The sequence below is a fragment of the Dermacentor variabilis genome, chromosome 10 (assembly GCF_050947875.1).
Source record: "Dermacentor variabilis isolate Ectoservices chromosome 10, ASM5094787v1, whole genome shotgun sequence".
NCBI lineage: Eukaryota > Metazoa > Arthropoda > Arachnida > Ixodida > Ixodidae > Dermacentor > Dermacentor variabilis.
In genome coordinates, this window is record NC_134577.1 from 46,568,750 (window position 1) to 46,588,266 (window position 19,517).

The 19,517-nt window shown below is 44.3% G+C and overlaps 2 protein-coding genes across 2 annotated transcripts; both read right to left on the bottom strand.

Annotated features, from left to right (window-relative positions):
* Positions 1 to 834: 834 nt before the first annotated feature.
* LOC142559225 (alpha-N-acetylglucosaminidase-like) lies at positions 835 to 11,446 on the bottom strand. Its single transcript, XM_075670853.1, has 7 exons — positions 11,442 to 11,446; positions 7,162 to 7,266; positions 4,595 to 4,715; positions 2,430 to 2,492; positions 2,299 to 2,342; positions 1,853 to 2,010; positions 835 to 924 (listed from the first exon to the last, which is right to left on the bottom strand). The coding sequence occupies exons 1-7, from the start codon at positions 11,444 to 11,446 to the stop codon at positions 866 to 868; spliced, it is 555 nt and encodes a 184-aa protein (XP_075526968.1). The 3' UTR covers positions 835 to 865.
* A 5,121-nt stretch (positions 11,447 to 16,567) lies between these two features.
* On the bottom strand, positions 16,568 to 19,263 carry LOC142559521 (uncharacterized). The gene is made up of 2 exons (XM_075671104.1): positions 18,799 to 19,263; positions 16,568 to 16,923 (listed from the first exon to the last, which is right to left on the bottom strand). The coding sequence occupies exons 1-2, from the start codon at positions 18,856 to 18,858 to the stop codon at positions 16,666 to 16,668; spliced, it is 318 nt and encodes a 105-aa protein (XP_075527219.1). The 5' UTR covers positions 18,859 to 19,263; the 3' UTR covers positions 16,568 to 16,665.
* Between the last annotated feature and the right edge of the window lie 254 nt (positions 19,264 to 19,517).

Sequence of the window (19,517 nt, forward strand, 5' to 3'; positions counted from 1 at the left end):
CCTTCAACTGCAATGCACAGTTTTATGGAAGAGATAGCCCTCTCTCCTCTTATCCTCCTCCGAAGTGCGCAAACACAAACGAATAAGCTTTAATTTTAGAAGTTTATTGCGCTTTAATTTCCACTTTAGTACACAAAATTTTACACACTAATAGGTAGAGAACACAAAGACAGAGGAGCAAGCTTGCGGAATGGGATGGCAGTCTTTATTCGATTTGTGAAGCGCAAAACTCGGCTAACCCAGTGTCAACACCAGGTGGCTGCTCTCGATGGCGCACTTATCTGAAAACGTCTGAAATGCGACTTCGCAAATGTAGTCCACCAAGCACGGGATCAAAGCAAGATTACTTATAATATAGGGATGTGATCACGTGATTTTAAAGACTAGTTGCACAAAAATTTTAGATTTGCTGGATTGGTTATGTGCGAGTAGCATATATGGAATTAAGTAACCTTGGCAAAGCCGCAACGCTGGTAATCTCCCAACATCTCGGGAGCTTTCAAATATTGCATTAGCAGACGATAAGGTTACCTGGCGGCAAACGGATATGACGTATATCCGAGAACCACGCGTGCGTTGTTGTTGTTGATGTTGTTGCGCCTGGACGGGCTTTGGTGTACTCACGTTAGGGGTTCTGCATCATTCGTTTCCGGTGAGCGGTAATTACGGCGACATTGAGAAAAAAAATCTATTTTTCCCGTTCTTTCTGTGACGGATCGAGTGATATCTTGAGCGTAAAACTTGGCACGAAAGGCATGCTTTGTATACATGTTCCCAAAAAAGGAAGCTTAATTCATGCTCGGCTCGAAATCGTGTTGTGGTTCGCCTACTGAGGCGAACGATGGCTCTTTTCTTCTGGATAATTTCAGACCAGCATGGGCATGTACTTTCTGTGCAGCTCTTTGCTGATGGCGATGGAGTCACCTTTCACAGCAAAAAAAGAAGCCTCGTTTCATTTAAAAGAACACTGGAGAAACGTAAGCACACTGAGGCTAGTATATTCTGCGGACATGCTAACAACCTGATTCTACAGCCATTGTCAATTGCACACGAACATATAACTGCTCTATTACCACACTATCTACACAACATTGCTTTGCATGTAGATCGAAACAGATTATTAAAGTACAAAGTTTGTGACGTCTTCTCATTTGTATTCCATGTCATGAAAACATTCTACTCAAAGATGTCAATATAACTTCAGTTATATCTCCAGGTGGTTTAAATCATAGAAACACTCAGCGATAAGCATCGAGTAAGGGACTTATACTCTACTACCAGTACTGCAAACCTTGTGGCTTTTCCGCCCCAACGCAGGCAAATCACGCGTACTGGCAGGTTTTCTGACAAGTGGTATCGCTTTCTTTGTCAAATAACTATGGCGTGCCCCTATGTTCTGCTTATTGTTCAAATCATAAAATATCTGCAACCATAAAAGGCTGCGTAAATCGGCTGACCGACCGAACACGATCGGTCCATTATTATTAGCTGGTAACTTATTATTAGCTGGCAACATCAAACTGCTGTTCGCAGTAAAACGTTAACCGGATCGGAACAGTGTTCTTCGGATGAACGCACTTGCAAACTTATATTTGTTGAGGATGGGGTAACAAAGTCAGGAATTAACCGAGAGAAATAGCTACGTAAAGCAACAGTTGCGGACACCGACCACAAAAGGAAGAATGCACAAGACGTGTTGGTTCCTCCTAAGAGGATGTCTCTTTCCCGGTCAGAATGCACAGCTTGCCTTTGGGCTCGACTAATTCTGATTGAACATATTATAGCGCTGAAAGCTCGGATTCAGCTTGCTTCCACATTACCTGACAGATAAAGCAAAATATAAACATCCTACCTTGCGGCCACGTGGGGAATGCTCCTTGGCTCAACGTGAAAGGCTCTTCGACGAGCTTAAAAACCTGCTCTTCAAACAGTGTATCGTTGAAAGGACGGTGCTCGTCGAGAGACTGCCACAGAGATTTCTGGAAGAGCTCCCAGCGGGGCATGTAGTAACTGCAAGAAGTAATCGTATTCCGCGTGAAAAGCATAACTAACGTTAATATAATGCTTAGAGATAACATTATCTAAAGCGATTACATATAAATTCCTGATCACGGGATGTCTGACGTCCCTGTGAAGCACTTCCGGACGTCAACCACAGAAAACAATGCATTCCATCACCACAAAAGTATACTTTATCGCCCTGTACAAATAACCAGCCTTCGCCAAACACGCAGCGCCCGACACACCCAAATACACCACTCCGGACCAATGTGACCAATATACCTCAATATCACTCACCTTTGCACAAGCCCTGACCACTGCTTGGCTGCATAGTCTCGGATCTGAAACGTTACAGTGGCATTTCGCATGAGAAGGTTCACAACGGTGAAAAAGAAGCATACGAAATACGAAACGCTAATCAGCCTCACCTCGCCTTTCGGGCCCCAAAGAGCGATCTGGTTACGTGCGTTGTACTCGTATTGATCCGATTCCTGGAGTACAAAAAAAAAAACATAGTTGCAGCAGAAAGACTGTCAGCATCTGGCCTTGTAGACGGAAAATCAGAGCTGCGCATATTATCTGCCTCAGACGACTATTATGTTACGCAAATGCACCAGAAGGGCGCTGCATAAAACTGAAATGAATAAGTTTCCCAGAACCCACCAAAATAGTTTTCAAAGTCAGAGATAGGTTTTGTGATCACAAGCGGTCACACACGCTTCACCGAACAAGCGCACAGGCAGCTGAGTAAACTTCATCGAAGCAGCAGGGCACTGATGCGAGCCAGCCTGAGGGACGTGATCGCGAGACATGTGGAGGAGCCGCGCGGTGAGCGAGGTGGCACGTGATCCCGAGTTAAGCACGTGCTGAAGCAACTGCCACAGACGTCACCGCCACCATTTCCCACTCCTCCACACTTCCCCTCCTCGTTACGTCACGTAATCGGTGAGCCCCTCTGAGCTCCGCGGCGCGCCTGTGCTTTCCTCCTCGCGGCGCCTTCACCCTCTCCAACATATCCCCATCGGCTGCTATTCGCTTAGATCATCATCATCAGCAGCAGCAGCAGCAGCCTGGTTAAGCCCACTGCAGGGCAAAGGCCTCTCTCATACTTCTCCAACTACCCCGGTCATGTACTAATTGTGGCCATGTTGTCCCTGCAAACTTCTTAATCTCATCCGCCCACCTAACCTTCTGCCGCCCCCCGCCACGCTTCCCTTCCCTTGGAATCCAGTCCGTAACCCTTAATGACCATCGGTTATCTTCCCTCCTCATTACATGTCCTGCCCATGCCCATTTCTTTTTCTTGATTTCTACTAAGATGTAATTAACTCGCGTTTGTTCCCTCACCCAATCTGCCCTTTTTTTTATCCCTTCACGTTACACCCATCATTCTTCTTTCCATAGCTCGTTACGTCGTCCTCAATTTAGGCAGAGCCCTTTTCGTAAGCCTCCAGGTTTCGGCCCCATACGTGAGTAGTGGTAAGACACAGCTGTTATATACTTTTCTCTTGAGGGAGGTAAGACCACAAAACTCCGCGGAAGTGAGCAAGCTTTAAATACTTTTTGCTGTCACGGCAGCCTAAGAGGTGCGAGCATCGATGCTTGGCGGAACAGTGGAAAGTGGTGCGTGCCCATTTCACAAAAAAACAGGAATCAGTATGCCATGCTAATCGGAGCACGTGTGTTCTGTTTTGCACTAGTTCGAGCTCCAGCATCTCCTTTCGCTGATGCACGTTTACAACGTATATAACTAGGGAGAGAGAAGTTTATTAATTGAAAAAATATATATATTTACACACGTTAAAAGGCAACTCCATTGGCTTGCTCCAATGGAGCAACTTCGGCGAGGTGCCTAGGTTAGGTTGTTTCGCTCCTTAGTAGGTAGCGCTTTCCTGGTGCGAGAGGCTTCGCGCAAGTTTTCTTTGCGTATCGCAAAGAGTCTGGTTATAAAATTATGCAATCTAAAACTAAACGCCTTAACGCACAACATGGTATTCGCATTATGGTTGAGTGGCCACATTCTGAGAAAAAAAAAAAGTATAGCAAGAAGACAAAGTAAGTTCAAAATGGGGTTCGAGTACGTAGTTTTCAAATCGACTAAATGTATTAGAGAAAACGTTCTTCTTGCAAACAAAAACAAGCAAAACTAAGCACTACCAAAAGAAAGAACATCAGTGCAAAGGTTGCGTGCACAGAATTTGGTTTAAATAGGCCTATTTACATCATTGACACATGTACGTGCTTCCGTTCCCAACTGGGTGTCCGGTGATCTGCAGAGGTTCTAAATAACAGATGCTCTCAGTACGTACAACGTCATATTTTGAATCCAGCTGATGTGACAATTGCGCCACCTGTGGCGGAAGTATTACACAGTATGTTTCCACTTAGGATGACCGCCTGCTATAATGTAAAAAGCATTGGCTCATACTGCGAGCTGGCGTTAGGCTTATCTCATTTTGCGTTCGAGAGAAATGAGCGCATGAACTTTGATTAATGTGTCCGGTACAACAGCAAGGCACAAGCATATGCCAGCGCGTTTATGGGTTTAATTTCGCAATAATATGTGAAACAAACACGAAATAAATAAAGATACCTGTTCTGTCGTTCCCCAGCTTCGTGCATCACGTAGCCACGTTCCAAAAAGGAAGTGCGGATCAGACGCCAGCAAAGTTTCGAGATCATTAAACAGTTCTGTCATGAGTACAGCTAGCCTCCTGAAAAAGATAAGTAACTCTGGTTAGTAAGTTACCGCATTGAAAGCCATTCTCATGTAATTATAACTTGAAAGGAGTCAAATCATAAAATAGAAAAGCCGCATGTCTTGGTACCCATACGGAAAAGCAAAATGGCACCCTCATTCCTATATTTTAGACATGACTCCCTATGTCCCAATGTATTTCCAGAGTATATATGAAAAGCCGGCATGGGATAAACGGCTGTGAGTTGGTGCTCTGATGTCTGCCAATGCCTGGTATGGGTTGTGCGATTTGAAACTGTGTATTTATGTACGTACCTACGTGATCTTACGCAATTATGTGTGTACATAGCAGTGTCTTCTTGTGTAGTTGTGAGGTACACTAATCAAATCGGACTAATCGGACAGCAGGTGCTTGCCTTATTGCATTAATTCATCATTACTTCTAATACCCCTTTGCTTGCCTTTGCTTTCCCCACTTTCCTCTTTCCCAATGCACAATCCTCAGGCCAACCTCGCTGCTTTTTCTCTCTTCAAACATTTTGCTCTCGCTCTCTCCCTTTCTTACTCAACGTCCATTTTCGTCCCCAGATGCGAAAGTTCTATTTAGTTTATGTACTACGTTGCTATACTAAAGTTTACTTGTGGACTTTGTTGACCAAGGCGCAGTTCCTGGGTCATGCAATAACAGTCACCTGTTTCAAACAAATTTCATATACTGCTGCTCAGAAATAAATACCTATTATGGGTTTTACTATTTTAGCAGGATATGTTGATAAGGTGAGGTGTTTTGTAACGCAAGGTCCAGATTTAGTCGAATAGTGCCATGCATGCGGCAATGAGTTATCGATGGACCAATTAATTACGTAGGGTGTACGTAAGATGGCATTAAGAGGAAGCTTCAACTCGGGCCCAATTCCGACGTGGCCTATTCAAATACATGTAAAACGCAAAAACGTTTGTCTGGGATAACCCCTGGACCCATTTTAATGAAATTTGTTGCATTTTAGAAAGAAAGTTAAGTTCTAGTGATTGTTGGAAGCGGAATTTCAATTTAGGGCCTAAATTTTGTTCAAAACATTTCCAAAATTTCGCAAGTTTGAAAAAAAATAGAAGCACGAAGTTTACAAATTAATAACTCTGCACCAAAAACAGATATCACAATTCTGTGAACGGCATCCGTTAGATCATTGAAAGCGGACAAACTCGACATGTCTCGACATGTCATTTTATATCTTACGTGAATGTGTTACGTTGTGTACAAGGGTTCTGCAAAAGCTGTATTTCCATATTACCAGCTTTCTTTAGATTCATGTCGAGCATATCAATTTTGTCCGCTTTATATGTACTATTAGACGCAATTCATAGATTTGTGATATCACGTTTTTAATGCAGAGTCAGAGCTGTAAACTTGATAGTGTCATTTTCTGAAAATTTTAGATTTTTGCCCATTTTTAATAAAAGAATTGAAGACCTAAATCAGCAATTCGAAACTAACAGACACTACATTTCAAGTTTTTCTTTTAAATGCAACAAACTTCGCCAAATTTGGTGCAGAGGTCGGCGAGGAAAACGAATTCTCCTTTCACGTGTATTTATATAGGAGCACCCGAACTAAAGCTTCCTCTTAAAGAGGCTAAACATCAGTCGCAGTATAAATGCGTAAATGCGCAGCATACAACACCAATGAGTCTAATGGCGTTTTTCACTGGTCGATCTGGAGCGGCCGCCGAAATCCTCGAGCGAGCGCTCGGGTTTCACAAATCCGAATCGGCCAGTGAAGCGCAAGAACGCTCCGCGGCGGATCACACAGGAAGTCTGCGTACACGTCGCACGAACCGGTTCCGAAAACCATGCCCTACTTCCGTTCTGTACGTTTCCACGGCAACCAAACTCGCCGTTCCCCGTGTGTAATTTGACCGTGGCAGTCGCATAGTCCGTCATTTCCATGTCGCGCCCGCAAGGATTGTGCATGGACAACGTGCACAGAAGTCTTCGTACAGCACCCGCGTCACTGCGTAATCGCTGTCGTCCGGGCTCTCATCGCTCGCGAGCGCTACAGCAGCACCGAACGCAGCCATTTTGCGAAGCAACACAATGTTGTGCGTACCAAGCGGGTACCGATTTCGCTTGAAGACGGAAGTGACGCGAGCTATTTCCGCCCGAATCCGCGCCTCGTCGGCGGAGCAAGTGAGAGCGATCCGGCGCGGAGCGAGTTGAACCGAAACGACCAGTGGAACACGCGAACCCGCTCCAGATCGACCAGTGAAATTCGGATTCGTTGCCGCGGAGCAAGAAATACTGCTCCGAATCGACCAGTGAAAAACGCCATAAAACTGTGGCATAATAAATGAGAGTACGGGCTTATCCTGTTTCCTGCCTCCATAACTTAGCAGCAAACACATCTCTTAATAAACCGGCTTGGCTGTTCCAGCAAGCATGTTTCGGTTATTTGTCACACTTACCCAAGAGCACTCTTCATTTTCTTCCAAAAGCAGTTCCTAACTTCGACGTAAATGTTGTCAATAAGCAGTTGGAGAGACTGGAGCGTCACATCAACGAGGTCGTACCTGCAGCGTGTACCATTCACATTGAAATACAGGGCACTCCTATAAACTCACTACAACTCCACGAGCAAGAACAGTTTACCCTGCGGTTTCAATAGCATTTAACAAGATATTCACCCTAATTATCATTAATAGTCAGTCGGACACACCCAGCAGTTCTCTCCCGGCGGAAGCTTTAGTCTCCTGTCAACATTCACGTAGAGCACACACACAAAAAAAAAAAGAGGTTTCGCTCTTTTGTTGCAGCTTACCTATTTACCCAACCACACTGATGTTTCACCGACGCCACTTTTGCTTCTTAGGGTGAGCTGTTTGAAACACTTTCAAGTACTGTGCACATTTAGGCGTTGGAATTTTCGGCATTTGTCCCCGAACAATGCTTAGTGGTTCACTTCATGCAGCACTACCACTAAATATCTCCAGCATGTTGTATAATGTAAACGCTCTATTCTGAGTTTTTAAGCCTCGAAATGGCTCGGGCAGACGATTAACAAAAGAAATGTGATAATTTGCAGCGACACATATTAACCCTCGCACTTCCTACTTTGCCCACGTGACAATAATTGTATGTCCTTTGGTTTTAAACACGAGAAAACAGGCACGTGCTTGCCAGCAACAAACGTTTTACTCGGCCAATCGCATCATGAGCAACGCAAAATGAATGAAATACATCGAAGAAGTGGAGCGAGAGCGATTGCGTGACCGAAGGTTGTGAACTGTCACATGCTTGGCCAGTTTCTACGTCGAGCAACTCTAGTGAAGTAATTATGCTTCATTAAGAGCGTATATCTCCGAACAGCTCAAATAGAATGGCTTGAGCAATACGATGATCGTCATATAATGTCATACAATGGCGATCACCATGATGGTGATCGTCACATCGTCTTCATGCTAAAACAACTCGCCCATCTAGGTGTACCGACCGGCTTAAGCATGGCAAGATGAAAAATTATATAAGTGCCTGGTTAAGCTTTGAAGGTTATTTAGCGTTATCAAAAAGAAGGTGGGACTGGGGGAAGCCCTACGTATCTCGGGATTCCGATACCGTGCTTCTGCGCTTCAGAAGGACCCCGCGACCTGCCCATAGCTCCCCCTTTCGAGGAGGCCCGACAGATACCAGCAGTACCACCCGGCAGCAGACCAACTCTTTGACGTGAGAAACGCGTGAATCCTCCGCCAAGAGCTAGCCTGACCACCTCCCACCCCCGCAAGGACCGGCATTTCTTGTCAGTCGGTCACGAGAATGGTGAGGAATATGCAGTAACAGTACTATATTACTGGGGTGCTTTATCGCTTAACCACGACGAACAACAAGAAGAAAATTCTGCAGAAACAATAACTCGATGGCTGTCGACGGTAATGCATTTTCATTGAATCAATATAGCCAACAACAAATTGCTACCGTCAACACGAGTTAGGTGTGACACGTGCACTGCAGAGTGACTACTCTTTCGCGATTCCCCAATATCACTCTGCGCCATCTAGCGCCGCCGCAGCGAAGCCTGGGGGCGCTTTTTCCGACAAAAAAATAAAGTGTGTCTAAGGCGCTGGTTCTCCGCATATATCAGTCCCCGGGCACGCGCAGATGCCGTTTAACGCGATAAATGAACGATTAGGCAAAGAATAATTTTTCCCCTAAAATTGAAAAAATGATAAGCGTATAGCCCATGGAAATATCATTTTCCCGACAAAAAAGTAGAGTGTGTTTAAGGCGCTGGTTCTCCGCATATATCAGTCCCCGGGCACGCGCAGATGCCGTTTAACGCGAGAAATGAACGATTAGGCAAAGAATAATTTTTCCCCTAAAATTGAAAAATGGTAAGCCTATAGCCCATGGAAATATCATTTTCCCGACAAAAAATAAAGTGTGTCTAAGGCGCTCGTTCTCCACATATATCAGTCCCCGGGCACGCGCAGATGCCGTTTAACGCGATAAATGAACGATTAGGCAAAGAATAATTTTTCCCCTAAAATTGAAAAAATGATAAGCGTATAGCCCATGGAAATATCATTTTCCCGACAAAAAATAAAGTGTGTCTAAGGTGCTCGTTCTCCACATATATCAGTCCCCGGGCACGCGCAGATGCCGTTTAACGCGATAAATGAACGATTAGGCAAAGAATAATTTTTCCCCTAAAATTGAGAAAATGATAAGCGTATAGCCCATGGAAATATCATTTTCCCGACAAAAAATAAAGTGTGTCTAAGGCGCTGGTTCTCCGCATATATCAGTCCTTGGGCACGCGCAGATGCCGTTTAACGCGATAAATGAACGATTAGGCAAAGAATAATTTTCCCCCTAAAATTGAAAAAATGGTAAGCCTATAGCCCATGAAAATATCATTTTTCCGACAAAAAATAAGGTGTCTCTAAGGCGCTGGTTCTCGGCGTATATCAGTACCCTGGCACGCGCAGATGCCGTTTAACGCGATAAATGAACGATTAGGCAAATAATAATTTTTCCCCTAAAATTTAAGAAATGGTAAGCCTATAGCCCATGAAAATATCATTTTTCCGACAAAAAATAAAGTGTCTCTAAGGCGCTGGTTCTCCGCATATATCAGTCCCCGGGCACGCGCAGATGCCATTTAACGCGATAAATGAACGATTAGGCAAAGAATAATTTTCTCCGTAATATTGAAAAAATTACTAATTTGCCTAGTTGATAAAGAAATTGGGGAAATTACTTTTCGCACAAAAATCAACCTATAGACACCTTATAAGCTCAGCCTACTCCTATTCGCTCAATTATCTGAAAGGCTCAAACTGGACGCTTACTTGCCCACCTCTGCAATCGCACTTACAGGCCACTAAATGATATGCTTGAAAAACGAATTTGCTCAGCGTACAGTGGGGAATACTGGAGCCTACAGAAAGTCAGTACCACACGTATTCCTTTTCCCTGAATTATCTGCAAAGTTCAAGTTCGAGGCATAAATCACCCAGCCTGCAAATGAACGTGTTCTGACACTAACTTGCCTAATTGATAAGTGCATTTGCCCAAATTACTTTTCGCAGAAAACAAAATCAGCCTATTGCTCGTTAATAAACTGGTATTCATTTAATTCTCTGAAAGTCTCAAACTGGACGCCGGCTTCATTACTCCTGCAATTGCAATTATACTGCCACTAAGTTATAGCTTTGAGAGAATAGTTTGCTCAACGTATAGCGGAAATAACTAAAGCCTATTAAAAATTGGTACGTCACCGCATTCCTTTTTACTGAAATATCTGGAAAGTTCAAGTTCTAGGCATACATTATTCGTTCTGCAAATAAACTTATACTGATACTAACAAGACTAATTAATAAACGAATTTGCGCAAATTACTTTTCGAATAAAGATAATCAGCCTATGACCCGCTAAAATGCTAAGCCTACTCCTATTCACTCAATTCACTGAAAGGCTCAAACTGGACGCTTAGTTCACTACTCCTGCAATCGCCTTTATACTTCTACTAACTTATATGTTTGAAAAACTAGTTGCTCAACTTATAGCACAAAACCACCAGCCTATTGAAAGTTAGTACCTCACCGCATTCCTTTTGACTGAATTATCTGCAAGGCTGGAATTCAACAGGTATTTCATTCTGCCTGCAAATGTACGTATACTGATGTTAACTTACGTAATTCATAAACGACTTTGGGCAAATTACTTTTCGCCGAAAAAGAAATCAGCTTATATCACCCTTAGAAGCTCCTCTTATTCCTTTTCACTCAGTTCTCTGAAAGGCTCAAACTGGACGCTTAATTCACCACTCCTGACATTGTCCTAATACTGCACTATCTTATATGTTTGAAAAACGAACTTGCTCAAATTATAGCGGAAAAAACGACAGCCTATACAATGTTAGAAGGTCAGCGCGTTCCTTTTGAATGAATTATCTGCAAAGCGCACATTCGACGTATACATCACTCTCCCTGCAAACATGTGTATACTGATGGTAACTAGTCTAAGCGATAAACGAATTTGGCCAAATTACTTTTCCCAGAAATAAATCAAGTTAAAGCCTCCTGAGAACTTAGCCTACTTGCTTCACTCTATTCTCTGAAAGGCTCAAACTGGACGCCTATTTCACTACTCCTGCGATTTCGCTCATACTACCACTTAATTATACGTTTGAGAAGCGAACTTGCTCAACTTCTAGCGGAAAAATCTAAAAGCTATGAAAAGCTGGTACCTCATCGCTTCCCTTTTGACTCAATTTTCGGCAAAGTTCTAATTCGACGCATACACTACCCTACCTGCAGATGTATGTATACTGATGCTAACTCGCCTAAGTGATAAACGAATTGGGGCAAATGACTTTTCGCAGTGAAAAAGTCAACGTATAGTGTTTTTAGGAGCTTAGCCTACACGCTTCACTCTATTCTCAGAAAGATCAAACTGGGCCCTTATTTCACTACTCCTGCAATTGCGCTTATACCGCCACGAAACTATACGTTTGAAAAACGAACTTGCTTCACTTAGAGCGGGAAAAAACTAAAGCCTATAGAAAGTTAGTCTTTCATCGTATTCCTTTTGACTGAATTATCTTCAAAGTTCCAATTCGATGCATACATTACCCTACTGCAAATGTTTGTATACAGATGCTAACTCACTTAAGTGATAAACAAATTTGGGGGAATTACTTTTTGCAGAAAAGGAAAACCTATAGCCTCCTTAGAAGCTTAGCCTATTCGCTTCACTCTATTCTCTGAAAGGCTCCAACTGGACGCTTAATTCACTACTCCTGACATTTTCCTCATACTGCACTAACTTATACGTTTGAAAAACGAATTTGCTCAACATATAGCGGAAAAACTAAAGCCTATAGAATGTTGATACCTCACCGCGTTCCTTCTGAGTGAATTATCTGGAAAGTGCGAATTCGACGCATACATTACCCTACTGCAAATGTTCATATACTCATGCTAACTCGACGAAGTGATAAATGAATGTGGGCGAATTACTTTTCGCAGAAAGAAAGTCATCCTATAGCCTCCTTAGAAGCTTAGCCTACACGCTTCACTCTATTCTCTGAATGGCTCAAACTGGACGTTTAATTCACTACTCCTGACATTGTCCTTATACTGCCACTAACGTATATGTTTAAAAACGAACTTGATCAACTTGTAGCGGAAAAAACTACAGCCTATAGAAAGTTGGCACCACACCACATTCCTTTTGACTGAATTATCTGCAAGGCTCAATGTCGACGCGAATTTCAGTCTGCTTGCAAATGTACGTATACTGATGCTAAATGACCTAATTGATAAACAAATTTGGGCTAATAACTTTTCGTAAGATAAAAATCAGCTTATTGCCTCCTTAGAAGCTTAGTCCTTTAGCTTCACTCAATTCTCTGAAAGGCTCAAACTGAACGCTTAATTCACTACTCCTGACATTGTCCTTATACTGCCACTAACTCATACGTTTAAAAACGAACTTGCTCCACTTGTAGCGGAAAAAGCTACAGCCTATAGAAAGTTGGTACCTCACCGCATTCCTTTTGACTGAATTATCTGCAAGGCTCAATCTCCACGCGAATTTCAGTCTGCCTTCAAATGTACGTATACTGATACTTACTTATTTGATAAACGAATTTGGGAAAATAACTTTTCGCAGAAAAAAAGTCAGCCTATTGCCTCCTTAGAAGCTTAGCCTACTAGCTTCACTCAGTTCTCTGAAAGGCTCAAACTGAACGCTTATTTCAATAGTCCTGCAATTTCACTTGTAGTGCCACTAAATTATACGTTTGAAAAACGAACTTGCACAACCTACATCGGAAAAAACTAAAGCCTATAGAATGTTAGCGCCTCACCGCATTCCTTTTGACTGAATTATCTGCAAAGTTCAAATTCGACGCACACATTACCCTACTGAACATGTTTGTATAAAGATGCTAACTCACCTAAGTTCTAAAAGAATTCTAGGAAATACCTTTTCGCAGAAAAAAATCAGCCTATAGCCCCCTTGGAAGCTTAGCCTACTCGCTTCATTCTATTCACTGAAAGGTTCAAACTCGACGCTTATTTCACTACTCCTGCAGTTTCACTTATACTGCCACTAACTTATATGTTTGGAAAACGAATTTGCTCAACAGATAGCGGAAAAACTAGAGCCTATAGAAAGTTGATACGTCACCGCGTTCCTTCTGACTGAATTATCTGCAAAGTTCGAATTCGACGTATACATTACCCTACTGCGAATGTTCGTATACTGATGCTAACTCGCCTAAGTGATAAACGAATTTGGGCGAATTACATTTCGCAGAAAAAAGTCAACCTATAGCCTGCTTAGAAGCTTAGCCTACACGCTACACTTTGTTCTCTGAATGGCTCAAACTGGACGCTTACTTCACCACTCCTGCAATTTCACTTATGCTGCCCCTAACCTATATGTTTGGAAAACGATATTGCTCAAATTATCGCAGAAAAACGACAGCCAATAGAAAGTTAGTACCTCAGCGCATTGCTTTTGACAATTATCTGCAATACTCAAATTCGGCGCCTATTTAACTCTGCCTGGAAACGTACGTATACTGTTGCTAACTTACCTAATTGATAAACAAATTTGACCAAGTTACTTTTTGCTGAAAAAATAAGCCATAGCGCCCTTTGAAGCTCGGCGTAGTCCTTCTCACTCAATTCCCTGAATTGCTCAAATTTGATGCTTACTTGTCTACTCCTGTAATTGCACGTACACTGACACTAGCTTATATGTTTGAAAAACGAGTTTGCTCAACATACTGCGGAAGAAACTAAAGCCTATAGAAAGTTAGTACCTCGCCGCATTCCTTTTGACTGAATTATCTGCAAAGTTCAAGTTCGAGGCATATACATCACTCAGCCTGCAAATAAACATATTCCGATACTAACTTGCCTAATTGATAGACAAATTTGGGCAAGTTACATTTCGGAGACAAGAAATCAGCCTATAGCCCCCTTAGAAGCTCAGCCTACTCTTGTTCACTGAATTCTCTGAAAGGCCCAAACTAGACGGTTATTTCATTACTCCTGCAGTTGCACTTATACTGCCACTAACTTATATGTTTGGAAAACGAATTTGCTCAACTAATAGTGGAAAAAAGGACTGCCTATAAAAAGTTAGTACCTCACCGCGTTCTTTTGTCTGAATTATCTGGAAAGAAGAAGAAACTTTAATAAAGAACAGTCCGGAAGTTCTTGCTGTGGTGGCCTCAGGTGACGGCTCGAAGTCCTTGGACTCGAGCGGCATCTTCGGCTTGCCGGACGGCCCAGAGCTGGTCTGCCAGCTCTGAACTTCTGATAGCCGCCTCCCAGCGGCGGCGACGCCTACGGAGAAGGTCCCCGGCGGCTCCCGCATCCGCGGCAGCATCGGGAATGTAATGTGTGCGTCGAATTTGAGCTTATCTGGAAAGCTCAAATTCGACGCACACATTACTTTGCCTGCAATACTACGTATATCAATACGAACTTGCCTAATTGATAAACAACTTGAGGCAAATTACCTTTCGGATAAAAGAAAATCCCCGTGCTGGCACACGCTCATGCGCACAGGACGCCGCCAGTCACGTTGGCTGCGATGCGATGCTAGACTCTGCGTCGGATTTGCAGCAGCGTAGCGCAACTGCGTCGGGAGTCATTGAACACGCTTTATGTTCGAATCTATCACGTCGTTTGGTCGCGCTGCGAGGTGCGGTCATAAGACGCTGTTCAGTTGCTTCTATGAGCAGACCCACGTGTCCCTTTGACAAAACAGTTGCCAGTTAATTGCCGAACTTCTGGCGTACGCCAACGTAAGGATGTCTTTTGTAGGTATTCAACGAATTATTCGTTTTCCTCATGTGTAACGAAGCGAGACCAGACACGCACGGCGTTCAACGCAACTTTCTTTATTTCGAAGCTCGTAAACATTCTTACACAGACAAGGCGTTACTCTACACGTGTTACACACGAAACTTAACATCTTTGTTTATGCAGTCTATATGCGCGCACATGTAATGACACAGAAAGTGCGAATTTCAGAAAAAATTGACATCGAATTCATCACTACAATGACAGCTGCCGGGAATCGGAATTAACGCTGGCAGGGAAATGAAAAATATCAGAACGCCTTAGCGGTGACTCTTCAGTTCTGAAGAACGTCCGTAAAAACCGAAAGGCGGTTGCTGCACGAGAGAATCTCCATTCCTATAGGATCGAGAAAGTTGGAACAGCTTTACGGAAGCCTCCAGGTAATAAGCACTGTGCACAGCTGTTCGAAGGGGGTGGAATTGCCGAGAAATGGACGCGGAAAAAAACTACGGAACAACAGCAAAGTACATGCGCTATCCGATTAGCTTTTCATTCATATGCGGCGATTGCTTAACCTACGCAAAATACGAATATTCCGTGTAACTTTTCCCGCTACACACCACACACGCGCTAGTTACGGGGTGCGCGTGATAAGACATCCCGAGAAATTTTAATCTACTCAACCTGTGGCATGTCTTCACGACAAACTCCGAATATTGCAGAAGTGGTGCGTCCCTTCAGGCTTTGTTGTCAATCGCTGCAGTTTTCCTACTTTGACGAATTCGGTGTTCAAGCAATCGAACACCGAGGCCGAGAGCATCGGGGAGCATTTAACCCTGTAATGCCCAAACACGCTTCTACGCTGAATTCGTAGGATTTTCTTGATTTCACGCCATGGAGTACGAATTTGTACGGTACACAACTGGCGAGTAAACATAGTGAGCACTGCAGTTAGCACTTCGATTGCTAAGGTGTTAGCATTCGACTTTTCCCCAGTCAATAGATATCGGTACCTGTGTTTCACCTGCACAAACTTTGAAGTTTCGACCGGCGCAGTATTCAGAAGGCGCGCTATGCATTACAGGGTTAAAAGGATCCCGAACCACCTTGGTGGCTTGTAGAAAAACACAGTAGACGAATAGCATACGCCGCCGCGAACACCTCCACCAAATTTTGCAGTCGTGCGTAGTTTTCCGCTCTTTGAGCTGTTCATGCAATCCACGAACATTCCACTCCTTGACTTTCCTCTGCCTTTACCAACTACATAACACAGTAAGCCGCCGTCTTATCGGTGCTGCATATCGATGACCCGCCCCAAACTATACGTAGGCTAACAAGGATCTGCTCCGCAAACACTTATTTGTTCGCAGTAGCGTAGCTAGGACGTCTGGCACCTGGGGCCCGTAGGTCTTCTGTCACCCCCCCCCCCCCCCCCGGGGTGTAGCCGGCGGAAAGAGGGGTGTCTTCAGGCGTATATGACCCCCCCCCCCCCACTGGCCCCTCGCACCCCGGGCCTACGGCCCCCCGGCCCCCCCCTGTTGCTACGCCACTGTTTGTTCGACTCGTGGTATGTGAAGTGGCCGTCGTCTTGCACGTCGCCATCGTCGTCCTCTTCTGGCCTTTGGGCCAGCGGTGTTTTGTGTCTCTTTATTTCTGTGTGTTCGCAACCACGCGTTTGTCGGAAATTTCAGCAATGGTGCGAATGGCCACGTCGTCGTGACGGTATATGTGGCCGCTCGGACGCCGCTTCGAGACCCGACGTTCGAGCTGAACCTCTCCAGTCTGGGTCTGTGGCTGTTCGGTGGCCCGCGCACCAGGCTTCTCCAGATCGAGGGATTCTCCGAAGTCCGTGATGGGGTGATCTTCGCCATCACCGCCCCTTCCGCCGAGCACGCTGCTCTGGAGCTGTACCAGAAAAAATAAAAGAGTGCTGCCAACTACATCAGGGAGAAACAGATGCTTGTCGCATGTTTCACTCCGTTTTCAGGAATTTGCACACTGTTCGACAGACATTCGGTGCTACGGACAGCGCGAAGACGAAATTTGCGGACCCTGGTTTCTAGAGCCGCTTACGGAGCGCAGACCACAGCATCTGAGCTATAGTACAATTTATTTATTTATGCACTCATTTACTCACAGTGCTTTGCAGGCTTCTCATCGGAGCAACGTGTGAGGGGTGCTTTTCACTGCTATTAGACAATATATGGTGAGAAGTATAGAAAAAGACATGACACATATGTGCGGTAAAAAGGAAAGTGAAAGTCAAAATAGAGCGCATCGTAACACGCGAAAAATAAGCAAGAACATGCCCTAAGCCGTCTACGAAGAAAATACTTCAGTCACAATGCTCACTGTCAAGCAAGGATACAAATAGTACCGTTAATATAAACGAGACGTTATCTAAACATTCGAATGACGTCGCAACGTTCTTGCGCGAGAGCGCGTGCGTCTAGTTGGCGTTTGGGGACAAGCGCGCCGCGCAACCCGCGTGCTCCACGGGGGACAATTCTAGCCATAAACTATAAGCCATCTTATGACGCGTCTTATTAGTACCAAACAATGCTAAATATTTCAAACATTGACGTGTCAGTGGCATACTACTGCTTTGTGTAGGCAGCCAAAGTGTGCCAGATGCCCGAGTCTAAGTAATGAATCGCCACAGGATGTGAATTCCGATAGGGAAACAAGCGCATATCTGCTCCCATTGCAAGGCGCACATGAAGCTAGTTTAAGGAAACGTTTCATACGCAGTCCAGAAAGTACAAGCTGTTAACGCGAAGGTAAATTTTTTTTGCATTGGCTATATTCCACTTTAGAATCACTGTACCATCAGCATAAATGGAAACATCACCAGAAAGTAACAGATTGGAATGCCTGTCAACGTAATTGCATGGAATGTGATCTCTATGTAGCCAGTTTTTAATTATGTTGTAGTAGTCCCAATTGCACGTTTCGGTGTAATAACTGAACAGATATAAACAAATGCAGTTGAACATGGAAACGGAACAATATGTTTGAACAGTTCCAGAATTGATAACGTTTGAGTTTATGCTGCCCCCTAATGCGCTTTATGAAGGCAAGTGCTAACAAATTATTCCGAAGCTCAGAACTAGACGGTAAATCTCCAGCTCACAAAAAGGAAAATAGTTTACAGCATGCTTAACTTACTAATCCGCCTTTCTCAGTTTGCTATGCTATACCCTCTGTCGCGAGCCGCTGGGAACGCTTTGGAAGGGCGCCGGGACTTTCGCCCGTTGATTTGCGCACCTCGGCCCATGTTGAGTGTGCGCCGGTTATGCGTTTCGTGGAAGAGATTGGCTTATCCGGGGACGCTTGTCGTACCTGGAAGCCATGTCGCACTCACCGACCACTTGTTGAGCAAGCCTAAGCGCGCCGTTGTGACAACTGTGCGGCCGAAAAAGGCACGCTGAGCTCCGTCTGCAGACGCGGCTGCCTTGGAGTGTGTTTGTCGCCAATTTCTGCACAGGAAACTAGCCTTTCGTATTTCTTTTACACATTCTTTAGACATTTCGCATATTGAATAAGTATTAGAACGCAGCCTCACGGTTCAGATTACCCAAAGCGGTGCATTTGTTCACATCGACATCTACAGGCAAGGATCTTTATTTGTTAGCTTCAAATATCGTGGTAGCAGGGCATCACTGACACAAAATAATGTCAAAACGTAGCAAAACATACGTATCTGCAAATATGAGCGCCCGAGTCACTTAAACAACACACGTTGGCACTTCAACATGCAGAGAAAGAAGAAGGTCACACCCTGCTGGACATCTTGGCCAACCGACATCCAAGCTGGAGAAGCCGCGCGCGGGGAGACATCACAGATTGTTCATGAGACCGGCAAAGCTGCAGCACTGCGTCAACTACATTGCTCGCAATTGACACCTGTGGCCCGACACGACCGTGCGGCAGTGGATGCTGTTCACCTCGCTGCTCCAGGGGCTAGGTCAACCTGGGAGTGATGAGGTCAGTGTGAGAATCGCAGCCTACGTGTCGTCCTGAGCTTATTGAGTCATTTACCGCGCTGAACAGGTCAGCCACGTTAAAGCACAGTCAGCAATAATTTCGTGTCGTTCATTTCTTTATTTGTTTCAATAAACAACCACTTACCACTACGTTACTACAGTGACTGGCAAACGGTGCACAATGGGTCGACATAATGATTGGTGCAAAAGAGCTCCATATTTACGTTTGACTTGCACATCATTATCCTAAACAGTTGCAGTCGTCATTAGTGTTCTATAGCATAACCAGCATGAAACATGTGAACCTCCCTTGCCCCTACTGTAGTATACGAGAGGCGCGACGCCTGTGGGCAGTAAATGCAACCTACCTATCTACTGTACAATGGGCACTACAGAAGCGGACTCCATGCAAGCCAATCCCACGAGCTGTTGGCAAACGTGTCAGCGCTACTGCATATTCACTGGCACCATGTGTTCTCATACACTGTAACTGCTCAGAGCATTTGCCACAGC

Bases quoted from the DNA above. Each gene is read 5' to 3' on its own strand.
- LOC142559225 (XM_075670853.1), bottom strand. The intron at 4,716-7,161 runs GTAAGTGTGACA...TATCTTTTTCAG, and splicing joins AAAATGAAGAGTGCTCTTGG to GAGGCTAGCTGTACTCATGA. The intron at 2,011-2,298 runs GTGAGTGATATT...TACTTCTTGCAG, and splicing joins TGGTCAGGGCTTGTGCAAAG to TTACTACATGCCCCGCTGGG.
- LOC142559521 (XM_075671104.1), bottom strand. From the start codon at position 18,858: ATGTCTCCCCGCGCGCGGCTTCTCCAGCTTGGATGTCGGTTGGCCAAG. The intron at 16,924-18,798 runs GTGTGACCTTCT...TTTCTGGTACAG, and splicing joins TGGCCAAGATGTCCAGCAGG to CTCCAGAGCAGCGTGCTCGG.